This window comes from Trifolium pratense, linkage group LG5, assembly GCF_020283565.1.
Source record: "Trifolium pratense cultivar HEN17-A07 linkage group LG5, ARS_RC_1.1, whole genome shotgun sequence".
Lineage (NCBI taxonomy): Eukaryota > Viridiplantae > Streptophyta > Magnoliopsida > Fabales > Fabaceae > Trifolium > Trifolium pratense.
In genome coordinates this window covers 51,601,341-51,614,023 of record NC_060063.1, presented here as the reverse complement: position 1 = coordinate 51,614,023, position 12,683 = coordinate 51,601,341, and the positions used below count along the sequence as shown (strand labels likewise).

At 34.4% G+C, this 12,683-nt stretch overlaps 1 protein-coding gene across 2 annotated transcripts; it reads left to right on the top strand.

The window, feature by feature from the left end:
• The first annotated feature begins 1,238 nt into the window (after positions 1 to 1,238).
• Positions 1,239 to 6,439, top strand: LOC123885757. 2 transcript variants are annotated; one of them, XM_045935074.1, is made up of 6 exons: positions 1,239 to 1,684; positions 2,671 to 2,802; positions 2,900 to 2,958; positions 3,050 to 5,005; positions 5,405 to 5,528; positions 5,616 to 6,431. In XM_045935074.1, exons 2-6 carry the CDS (start codon positions 2,694 to 2,696, stop codon positions 6,287 to 6,289), a joined length of 2,922 nt encoding a protein of 973 aa, XP_045791030.1. In that variant the 5' UTR covers positions 1,239 to 1,684; positions 2,671 to 2,693; the 3' UTR covers positions 6,290 to 6,431. The 2 variants fall into 2 exon arrangements, with proteins under 2 accessions (XP_045791030.1, XP_045791031.1); XM_045935075.1 differs by lacking the exon at positions 1,239 to 1,684 and adding an exon at positions 1,856 to 2,221 and having other exon boundaries at positions 5,616 to 6,439.
• The last annotated feature ends 6,244 nt before the right edge of the window (positions 6,440 to 12,683 follow it).

Sequence of the window (12,683 nt, the reverse complement as noted above, 5' to 3'; positions counted from 1 at the left end):
TGAGTACTAAAAGACTTCAAAGTATTTTGAATAAGAATGAAATTCACGGTTCAGAGGTTGAGTGTTTGTATTGAAAGATTTGCAATGGATAACGTGTACGTGTGTTATATTTTTAACAATCCACTTTGTCTAGTATTTATATCCCAAAGAGAAATAGACGTTGCATATGACCGTTGATGAAGATAAGATTGTCTGCTTGCATTTGTCTTGACATGAGTTTGAATGTCATCCAAAACTGAATAAGAGTTTCAGTAACTTTGACTTGATGTAGAGAAGACTTTCCATTTTAAGCTAAGAGACCAGACAAATCACGTTCCTTCCTTAAGACTAGGGATAATGAAAGAAGGCTATTCTGAACCACTTGAGAGGTCGCTTTCTTTATTGGTAAAAGTGTTGATGTAGTGATTCAACCTTCATGATCAAGTCTTCACAAGAATTAAGATCAATCCAGAGATTTATTATCCTCCGACTTATCAAGTCCTGAGGTTTCCATCCTCTGAGACTAACAACTTCTGACGTTGATATCCTCTGAGCTTTATGAACCTCTGAATGGTCATCTTCTGGCATATGTTCAGAACTTATCTTCAAACTAATTCTGCATACTTACAAATAAATTTTTAGTATCTCCAATTGTACATTTAATATTTTGTTATCATCAAAACTTTAATAATCACAGGGGAACAATTAAATCTCAATTTTGTTCCAACATAGGTGAGTCTTTGAGTCTGAACGTGACGTTAGATTGGATAGAAGAGATGAGATTAAAGAATGTTATTTTTGAATCTGACTCTCAATCTATCATTAGAGTTATCAAAGAGAAGAGGGAAGTTAGAAAGAACTGAGGTTTTGTGGTCCGCCATTGCATTGCGTTTGTTGAGGCTAACCCTAATTCGAACTTCTCTTAGACGAGAAGAGGTGGTAACCAAGCTGTAAATGAATTAGCTAGGTGGGCTGAATTTGAGCCCAATCAAAATTGGCCCAATAATTTTCCTTCTTGTATCCTCCCTTATATCCAAAAAGATATAGGAAATTTTCTCTCTTAGTTGTTTAATAAGATTGGTTTTTACTCAAAAATCAAAAAAAAAAACATCTGTGAGTTTTTTCTTTTTAATGCGGTCTATGAGCTTATTTGAAAGATGAAGAATTCGAAAGGACATTCCACGTGTCTTCTAACAATTGGCGAACCAACTAACCAAATAACCAAATACAAGGAAAGAGGTGACGTCATGAAGCTCCTCGGTTCACTTTTTTCTTCATTTGGAATTTGAATTCTCATCCCTCTCTCTAGAGAGACGTTGTAAACTCTCCCTATTTTTATAATCCAAACAATCCTATAAATTTTCAAATAAAAGCGTTTTTAAATTATTTTATTTGTTTTTCAATTATTATTATTCAACCAAAGTTCTCATTTTATTTCTCTCTGTCTCCATTCATAAATGTTTCAAACGGTCTCTCTCTCTCTCTCTCTCTCTCTCTCTCTCTCTAGATTTTCCCATTTTTCTTGATTCAATTTCTGATTCTTTTCAACTTCGAACATAAATTCCTTAACTACGTTGTTGTCTTTCACTTTGAAAAGGAAAAAAGAACAAAATCAAAAGACAATGTTTTTTTGGTGGGTGCTCTATGCTTCTCCCTCTCTTTCACTCTACTCAAATTCGTAGCTGACCCATCTCATTCTTTCAACGTAAGTGTTCATTCTAATGCTAAAGTTTCAATCTTTTCTTCTTTTCCTTTAATGGGTTCTTTCTGTTTGGTTCTTTCCTTTCAGATTTCGTTTTCATTTGGTTACTTTATTGGTGCCACATTGCCATCATTTGTGTTATTTTTAGTGTTCTGTTGAAGTTTCCGTGTTTTGTTTTTTTGGGTTTTTTTCATTAGTTGTATAAGCATGATTTGTTTTCTACATATCTTTATTTGATCATCAATATTGTATTTTACTTAGTTGCCCCTTTTCCCTTTTTTTTTCAGTAGAATTACTAAATGTTTGATTTGAGCTTAAATTTATAGTATGGATCTTTAGATTTGGGTACTTGCTTAGTGAAATTAGTGGCTGTGTGTATTTGGATTTATTTGGAATGTAACAACACTATCTTAATGTGAGATTTAATTGCTTATGTTGGAGAGTCCGGAGAAGCTCGAGAGAATCGGACTCACACTTGATATATCTCAACAGGTGTCAAAATCAATTTTTCTCCCAAACCTACACTAAGTGAATTTTAAGGTGGATCTTAGGGTTTTTCCAGTAGTACTAGTATTTCTTTTGTTAATTGAATGTTTTTGATTTAGATTGCACTAGTTTCCTTGGTTTACTTAGAAATGTTTATTTCTATGTTACCCTTTGATTTAATATTCCCCTATTAAGTTTCTAAAATTTCAAGTAGTGGTGTTTGAGTAAATCTATGATTTCTTTACCTGTGATTAAATTTTGGGCAAAATGTGCTTTTCGTCCCTGTAATGTAGGTGAATTTGGGTTTTCGGCCCTGAAAAAAAGAATCCTTACAAGTTTCCCATAATATCAGATACCATATTACAGGGACGAAAAACACATCTTTTCTTTAGTGATGTTTAAGTAACTATGACTTCTTTGCCTGTGATTAAATTTCAAATGAGGTATAATAATTCGTTGCTTGACTAACAATGTTAATTTTTCTTCCTTGATCCATTTTTAAGGTATACTGAATTCTACTTTGAAAATGGGAGTTGAAAAAGAAGGGACTAAAAGTGGAGGTAGTTTTTTCCATTTGTTTGATTGGACCTCGAAATCGCGCAAGAAATTATTTGCATCTAAGTCAGATTTACCAGGTACATATACTTCTTGTGTAGGACATGCAATAGTTTTTCTATTGTTTATTTCATTTTATCTTTTGCTCTTGCTGAATTTTTCTTCATCATTTCGCAGAGTCTTTGAAACATGAAAGAAAAGCCAATCACAATGTCGCAATGAGACATCCATATCTGGTAGCAATATCGCTATATCTTCATACTCAAATGTTTATATATATAATTTTTGTTATGAAATTTGCTAATTATTACTTGTTTAATTGTTCAGGTCGATGAAGACGAAAATGGTGTAGGGGAATATGTTAGAGGAAGTTGTGATAATAGTTATGCTTCATCTGTTACAAGTGATGACACATGTGGAACACGAGCTCCTAATGTAGTTGCAAGGCTCATGGGATTAGATTCTTTGCCTTCTTCCGGTTTCTCTGATCCTTACTCGACGCCATATTTTGAAACAAGATCCCTTCAAGATTCTCAGTTTCTATATTCTGGAAAGTTGGTTGAAAAAGTTGATGGATCGTCTAGCAACTTCGTGGAGCCAAAGCCTCAAAAGGTTATTACAAGACCAATTGAAAAGTTTCAAAGAGAAGTGTTACCTCCGAAATCGGCTAAATCGATTCCTGTTACACACCATAAACTTTTGTCCCCTATTAAGAATCCCGGCTTTGTTCCATCCAACAATGCTGCATATATAATGGAGGCTGCAGCGAGAATTATTGAACCTGGATCTTCCCAAGCAAAGGCTAAAACACATATGGCGGCATCATCGACAGTCTCACTGAGGGTAAAAGATGTTAGAGATAAGTTGGATTCTTCGCAGAAGGTACCTCTAATTACGACATCTTCCGTGGCTTTTAGGACTCGAGAGCTAAAAGAAAAAAGAGATATTTCTCAAAGAACAAGCAGGGTTTCAGAACGTTCTCAAAGGTCATCAGTCGAGTCGAATGCTGCAAAGTATTTAAAAGGACAGTCTTTGAACAGAAGCTGGAATGGAACTCCGGAAACATCTGTGAAGTCTCCTACAAATGCAGAAGAAGACTTTTCTTTGAAGAATAAAGGGAAGTCTGTTTTGTCTGCCGAAACATCTGCGAAGTCTCCTACACATGCAGAAGAAGACTTTTCTTTGAAGAATAAAGGGAAGTCTGTTTCGTCTGCGGAAACATCTGTAAAGTCTCCAACACATGCAGAAGAAGACTCTACTTTGAAGAATAAAGGGAAGTCTGTTTCGCTTGCAATCCAAGCAAAGGTAAATGTTCAAAGAAGGGAAGGTTTGAGTTCGACAGGTGGCAGAAACTTGATGGGCCAAAAAGAGCATGTCGACATTAAATCGAATCAGCCACTGCCTAAGGCAAATGCTCAGAAGAATTTGCATCGGAAATCTTCTGGCCAGAATTCTTCTAATGTTCTGAGGCAGAATAATCTGAAACAGAACCATTCAAATGATAATAACGACAGATTAGCACCATCTAAGCCATTGGTTTCCAATTCACAAGGAAGAAAAGTTACGACTGGAGATTCCCCTTACGGACGACACAGAAGCTCCAGTAGTAAATCTACTGCAAAATCTAAAGTTGGATCGAGAAAGTCAGCCGTGGAGGTGACAGATAGCGAAAACGAAATTCTATACACCAGCACAAACAATTTTCCAAGAAAGAAAAGGACTACGGACAAAGATTGGAACGATAGAGTTGTCGATAATTTGTTCATCGACAAAACTCCAAAGTCTGTTAAGTCGAATCTATCAAGTAATAAACAATATGGTTGGTCTGAAGAAGTGAAAAAGAAAGACATGGATGTAGTTTCCTTCACATTTACTACACCATTAACAAGGAGCAGCAGCAATCCAGGTTCTGAGACACCTCGACAAGATGGAAAGAATACTAATGAACTTTCATTAGATCAACGCATCAAAAGAGTGTTGCTAGATGCAGACAATACAAGGTCTCCAATAGGATACAATGTAATTGGTGGTGATGCCTTAGGTATTCTTCTAGAACAGAAGTTGAAGGAATTGAGTCAATTGACAAGTGGAGTTGAAACCTCTTCCATTACTGCACCAAAGTCAAATGATCAAGTAACCAACTTCAATATAGTTAACCTCAATCCAAGATCGGAGCAGAAGAAAGACCAAGATATGTCATTTACAGAAAGTTTAAGTGGTAGCCGTGGTTCTGACATGTCCTTCACCAATCTTCCAGAATCATCCTTGAAACATAAATCATGGGTATGTCGCAATCTTTTCAATTTTTGGTTGCCTAATTTATATAAGTCATTATCTCGATCGGATCCTTGATAGCTTAGTTTTCTACATCTCCCCCCTGCTGCACTATTCTCGATCATTTGATTAGTCTAACGGTTGAAATGATAGAAGCACTATTTTGTGTTAGAATTAGCACTTTCTAAGTTTATGCAAATGTCATGTTTAACTTGAACCGAATTTGAGTTTAGTCAACAACAATTTTTTTACGGTATGTAATGTGAAACAGAATTTGCGCAGCTATTAAAATCATGAGTGCTAAAAGTACCATTGAAAAACCGCAACTTGTTGAATAAAATTGGTGGCATATTTTTAACTATGTTTTTCTTCCATTGAGTGAGTCATTAAACTTAAAAATGTTTGCAGGGTGATGAGATGGAACCATTGTCATTCAATTGCCGACAACCAAGTCCAATCTCAGTTCTTGAGCCTTCTTTTTCGATCGAAAGCTGTGAATCTTCGATAAGCGCAGACGTTACTAGTACAGAAGGTAGTCATGCTTGAAAAGGGACTGTAAATTTTTTTGTTATTTAATTTAATAACAGAAGCGATAATTTTGTACTGTCTATACTTTCAGGAAGCAAAATGTTTTCGTCTCTTCAAGCCCAAGAAATTCATGGCTTTAATTTTTCAAGGAAGTTCTATCCAACCGAATGTGATGCAGAATTATCTGACTCAGCTTCTTCAACATCAACTAGGACTATGATGAAGAAGCAGAATAGTACATTTTCTGTGATGAAGTTCGGTAGATCATCAAGTACATGGGAGCTAGACTATGTGAAAGAGATACTATGTAATGTTGAGTTGATGTATATCGATTTTTCACTCGGTCGATCTCACGAAGTTGTTAACTCTCATCTCTTCAACCAGTTGGAAAGCCGAAAGGGAGGTTTCAAGAGTGACGATGAATCAAGAATAGAAAGGAAAGTTATATTTGATTGTGTGAGTGAATGTTTGGATTTGAGATGCAAAAGTTATGTAGGAGGAGGGTATAAAATGTGGATTAAAGGGTTTGAAATAGTGAAAAGAAAAGATTGGTTAGCAAAAGATGTGTACAAGGAAATTTTGGGTTGGAAAGGGATGAGAGATTCAATGGTTGACGAACTTGTGGACAAGGATATGAGTAGTCAATATGGAAAGTGGTTGGAGTTGGATTATGAGGTTGATGCTTATGAATTTGGTGAAGAAGTTGCTGATCAAATATTTAATTCTTTGGTTGATGATGTTGTCTATGATATGTTGCAATTTTAAACACTTTGATGGTTGATTTTGAAGTTGTTTTTGAAGTCATTGTTGTTCTCTTATTGATTCATTCATGGAAGTTGGATTATCAAGTCTTTATAAATATATATAGTTTTTTGTTCTTGGTGATTGAACAAAGATCATGTTTAAATTTTTTTACCCTTTCCCTTACTTTGATAGTGGGTTTTCCATAGGCCTAATGGGGCCTAGTGAACCGCTAAAAAAATTAGGCCCCTCATAATAATATATCAGTATAAATATATGACTCAAATAAATTATCAAAAAATGAACAATTTTATTAACATATGAGTAGAAACTTCAAAAAAAATTAGGTCATCGTATTAATATGAGTATAAATATGAGTAGAAACATATGTCTCATAGAAATCACAAAAATAATTAGGTCATCGTATTATTATGATGAGTATAAAGATAAATTATATATAAATAGTAGAAGAGTTTAATTTGTAATAGAGTATAATGATTATAATAATATTATTTTATTAAAATTTGATATAAAAAGACACAATTACCCCTTATTTAAAGAGGTGTCAAAAATGAAAAAAAATACAAAAGGTAGAAAAGGCATTTTATATTTTATATGTATGTCCTTTTAATATGGGCTTTTTCTAATGTGAAAGAGTAAGGAATATCTTGCACGGTGCACAACATGTTTTCAAGAGTTGGATTTATAGACCCACCACATCTTATTGTATGTCATCAATACTTGATTTTTTGTTTTTACTTTTCTTTCTCTTTCTTCTCAACCCAACATAAAAATCTCTCTCCTTTCACAGCCAAGGTGCGATACTTTATCAAAAACTCTTATTCACCATCACTCACTCTGCATGTTATTGATCTTTGTTTCTGTTTACATTATTCCATCTATTGATGATATCGAATATTCTTCCTTGTTTCTAATATTGAACTATAGCAAACAAATTAATTTTAATATAACAAAGAGAATATGGGGAAAACATGCAGAGACCATGATAATGGAAGTGGTAGGGAATATAAAATTCCGGCACGGCGGAGATGTGTTTCCGACACGGTGGTCGCCGACAAATCGCTCCAATCAATAAATAAATTTAGGGGTTTTGTTGCCGATGTCAAACGAAAGAAAATCGTAGTCCAATTTATCCATATGCGGCTGCCGGTGGCCATGGCGGCTGGAAAAAAATGAGGTGTCAGTTGGGGTTTTTAAAATCTTTCTAATTTGAAATTTAATATGTCGTTTTATGCAGAGGGGGAAGAGAGAAATTAAATATTGGTGATTACTTGGCCAAACTACGGCCTTGGGACACAAAGATGTGGTTTGTTCGACGGCGAAGAATAGATTGTTGTGAGGAAGGAGAATGAAACTTTTTTTTTTTTAATAAAAAATTAAAAGCAGAATAAAAAATTAAAATTTAACTAATATAATACACAAAATACATGATAATATCTTATGCCATATTTTGATCCAACGGTAGAAACAAGTCTTACATGGTGCAAGACTTAAATGAGTCTTTCACAGTAGACATCGCCTTTAATATGTTTATTTATTATATATGTTTACATTACATGATGGTTTGTTTCTTCATTTTGCTAAGTTTATGTTTTGTTTGACCTTTAACGTTTTCAGAATTAATTTTAAAAGTGTAAAATTAATTTTAACATATTTGATTGTTTTTAGAATTGAATTTACCTCTAGAATTAATTCTAACTTTAAACTATAATTTATATTTTTTAATTTAAACGTAATTTTTTCATTAAAATTTATTGTCCAATTTACTTTTACACAAATGTATCCAAATAAACACTTTATATTCAACTCACTTTTAACTAAAACTAATTCATTTAAAATTAATTTTTTACTTTAGAACCAAACATGATCTAAAAGTGCTTGAAATAATTGCTTCTTCAATTCTTGACTCTCGTTCATGTCACTGTGCTATAATGGAAAATAACTTTTCCGGGAAAAATTTTCGATTATTTTCGGAAAAAAAGTTCCCGATTTTTGGGGGAAATTTTTTCGATTTCAGATAAAAACAATTTCGGAGTTTTTTCTGGAAAAAAGTTTCCGATCTTTTTTCGGAAAAAATTTCTGATATTTTATTCGGATATTTTCCGGAAAAAAGTTTCCGATATTTTATTCGGGAAAAAATTGTAGTTTTTTTTTAAAAAAAAAAGTTCCCGATTTTTCGGGGGAAAAAAGTTATCGATTTTTTAGGAAAAATTTATTTGAATTTGGACTATGAGAAATTTGGATATAAAATTTGGTTGTGATCATCTACCAATATTGTTGATACAAATAAGAGTGAGAAAGAGAAAATTATATAATGCTGATAGTACACCATAATATCATGTATCACATTCACTCCATTCCATCCAATACATAAAAGATGTGGTGCATTGGTGAGAGATCTATTAAAGTCTACCACCCTAGAATCCGCCTCATTTGAAAAGGGTGATAAATTCGGATGGAAATGTCTCACTCAATACGTGGACACACTAAAGTCCCACGTTTGTAAGTCCTTTAGTACCTAACAAAATAAATAGGCCTATTGAGTTAATGTCGTTTAACATTTTATGCGATGAAGTTCGGTAGATCATCAAGTACATGGGAGCTAGACTATGTCAAAGAGATACTATGTAATGTTGAGTTGATGTATATCAATTTTACACTCGGTCGATCTCACGAAGTTGTTAACTCTCATCTCTTCAACTAGTTGGAAAGCCGAAAGGGAGGTTTCGAGAGTGACGATGAATCAAGAATATTAGAAAGGAAAGTTATATTTGATTGTGTGAGTGAATGTTTGGATTTAAGATGCAAAAGTTATGTAGGAGGAGGGTATAAAATGTGGATTAAAGGGTTTGAAATAGTGAAAAGAAAAGATTATACTCTTTGATATACTAATAAAATCATCGCTTTTGCAATTCATTTTAGACATGCCCTTAATTATAAGGGGAATCACGAGAAATTACTTGTGTTCAATGTTCATTTACTTTCTGCATTTTAATTTTCTTTCATATAACTTTTAAAACAGCCCTTACACTTACTTTAAACCAGAAAATTAAAAAGGAAAAAGAACTTACATAAAATAAGAAAAATCTAGCAAGTCTAATTCACCCCTTTTCGTAGATTGCTTCGTAAACTTACAATATCAACAATACACTATATATTTATTTTATTTTATTTTACGCAACACACCATTTATATAAGAAATAAGGCCTATAAATAAACGTTAATTACTTTTTTTTTTATGCAACTGAGCCAATATAAAATAACCGTAACTGTAGTTACTAAGTTTCATATGGTAAAAAGAACGATGTATCTGAATTAGGAGAAGTCATATTGTCAACAGTTGCACAACACTTTTTTCAAAAACTCAAAGGTCGAGTATATAATTAGGAGACAAGCCAATGTGGTCGCTCATGTTTTAGCACGGGCAGCCCCATCCCTAGCTAGTTTCCATATTTTCACTGATACACCTATTTGTATTCACAACATTATTATTAATGAAATGCTTTAAACGTCTTTCCGTCAAAAAATTATAATAATCGTAATTGATTAGCCTATATCAAATAACCGTAATTGTTGAGCAAATGGAAGTGGCGGTTCTTGAATCATGATAATGCCATTTGGACCGAGTTGTTGCGTCACAGGTATGGTCACTTACCTTCTCCGCTATTGGGCTGTCATGATATTATAGCAGGTCGTAATTCATCCTTATGGTGGCGTGATATCATCGGTTCGGGGAAAAGCTGTAGTTCTAGTTGGTTTAAGTCGAACATCGGTTGTTGTGTTGGTAATGGTAATGGTAATGATATAGAATTCTGGAATTTCAAATGGTTTGGGTCTCAAGCATTGTGTGATTTGTTTCCTGATTTGTATGTTCATGAGGCGGACAAATATGCAAAGGTGGCTGAGCGTTTAGATGGAGTTGGCTTGCTCCGTTGGATGAGAATGATGAGCAGCAACTTTTGGAACTTGAAGGGCTGTTTTCTGGTTTTTCTTTCTAGTTGACCGCTCTAGACCATTGGCGTTGAATACCAGACGTTAACGGTATTTTTTCGGCGAAATCCAGCTATGCTAGTTTATTATCTTCAAGGCAGGCCGAAACTTCGGATAACAAGGTGTTAGATGCTATACAACGGTTATGGAGAACGGATATACCATCTAAAATTAGTTTTTTTGGGTGGAGGCTAATTTTAAACAAATTACCAACAAGGGTCCCTCGTCATCACAGAGGTATAGTATTTATTCCCCATGATCTGCCATGTGTTTTTTGTTTTCAGAATATTGAGGATAGTGCACACCTTTTCTTCTCGTGCCATTTTAGTAATGGAGTATGGAAAAAGTTTTATCTTGGTTTCAAAACTCCCTTCCTTTGGGAGCGGTAGGAATCGACTGAAGTAACAATATTTGTCACAAGAAAGGGGGGTTTGAATTGTGACCCTTTAAAATTTTAACTGCAAAACAATTTAAGCACAATACACACTATGACAGTAAACGGTTAGACTAACTGGAGAACGTTCTCCTGGAATATAAGTGCAGTAAAATGAGTTAGTGCTTGCACAAATAAAAAGGAGTAAGGGAAGAGAGAATAACACAATGAATTTATCCTGGTTCACCCCTTAATAGTATGGGCTACTCCAGTCCCCACTTGCGTGAGATTATCCACTATAATCTAGACCAAGATTACAGAAAAACTTCCCTTTGATCTAAGCCCAGATCAAAGACCCTTTATGATCTTAAACCAAGATCACAAAGTATCCAGCTATAACCAGCTGCTCTACCTCAATCAATTATACCCAATTGACTTGAGAGAATCCTAAGGTTTTTTCAATGATTTCTTTGGATCTAAGCTTATACACCTAACCGGATGTGAAGCTTACAAATTGATACACTCAAAGTACTCTACAAATATATGATCCTAGATTTCTAAAGAGCTTTAGAGTAAGAGTGAAAAGGAGAGCTTGTTTGAATGTATTAGATTGCTTTGTGTGCTTGAAGTTCTTGCTCTTCCAATTAATCCAACGTGCTATTTATAGATGGAGATGCTCCTTTGTTGCTTGGACATCACACATATCCGTTGTGAGTGAGGAACTAGCCGTTGTGAGAGAAACAAAACAGCCCATGTGATTTTGTCTTTGAGATGCTTCATGAGATCATTCTTCTAATGGTCTCTGACTGTCACATTGTACTTGTTGGTCAGAGATATTCTTCTACCAACTGTCAATGAGTTGTCTCTGAGTGTATATCCGTTGCAAATGTATTTCCCATGTGGGAAAATAAGAATTTGAATTCATTTGGATAAGATTGCCACCTAAGTGCAGAAACTGGGAGATCATTCTCCAGGACGTTGGAGACCATTCTCTGAGATGGTGTGGATAAGGTCCAACGAAAATATAGCTGTTGCAAGTTGTTGCAAGTTGTCAACCAGCTGTAAAACCTTCATCAAAGGCATAGAGTAGCCACTGTTCACTTGTCCTTCAAAGGACACATGAATAGTGAGATAAGTACTATTTTATGGGAGAGTGTAGCCACCCATGTCATAAGCTTGTACTTTGGATCAGATATGAAACTTCATTGCAAGCTGTATGTACTTGTTGCTGAGTTCTCATTGGTCTAGATTAACTTCTTTAATGATGTTCTTGGAGAACATAAAGCCTTGTTGCAAGATGTGAAGTTATTATTCCTTAAAGAAGCTTATTCGAGTAAGCTCAAGAACCAAAATCAATTCCTTGCCTTAAATGACTTATTTGCACTGTTATGATCCTTTAATAAGTCCAACTTAAAAGTTCATTCTTGTCTTGTACCAGTTGACTTGAATAAGCGCTTATGCTTTAGAACACATAAGTCTGGAGACCAATCTGAGATCATTCTCTTGAGGCAGATTTGTCTAAAACGTGCTTGATTCTTTTCTTATGAGTGAAACAAGGTTAATTTAATCCATTGCATCTGTTCTTAAATTAAATCACTCAAGAGCACTTGTTAGATCACAAAATGATCAGAATCAAATTAAAATTTAATTAAGGGTTGTTATCTTTAAAACATCAAAATAGGATTTTGTCTCAACATCGACCATTTGGGGCGTATTCGTCATTTGGTTTGGTTGGCCACCACTTGGAATTTATGGAAAGTCCGAAACAACGTTATTTTCAACGGTGGCATTATGGATGCATCAGCGCTTTTGAAAGAGATTAAGCTTACTTCTTGGTTATGGTTCTCCCGTCGGTTTGGTCGTAAAACTTGTATTCCTTTTTCTAGTTGGTGTTTAGATCCGTTGTCGTGTATCCATAACTCTTGAGTTGCTTGTTCTTTGTTGTAAGGGTTTGAGTACCCCCTTATATTATAATATAATATCATTTGATTATAAAAAAAAATATCAAAAAGTAAATTTTGCAACTTTACATAT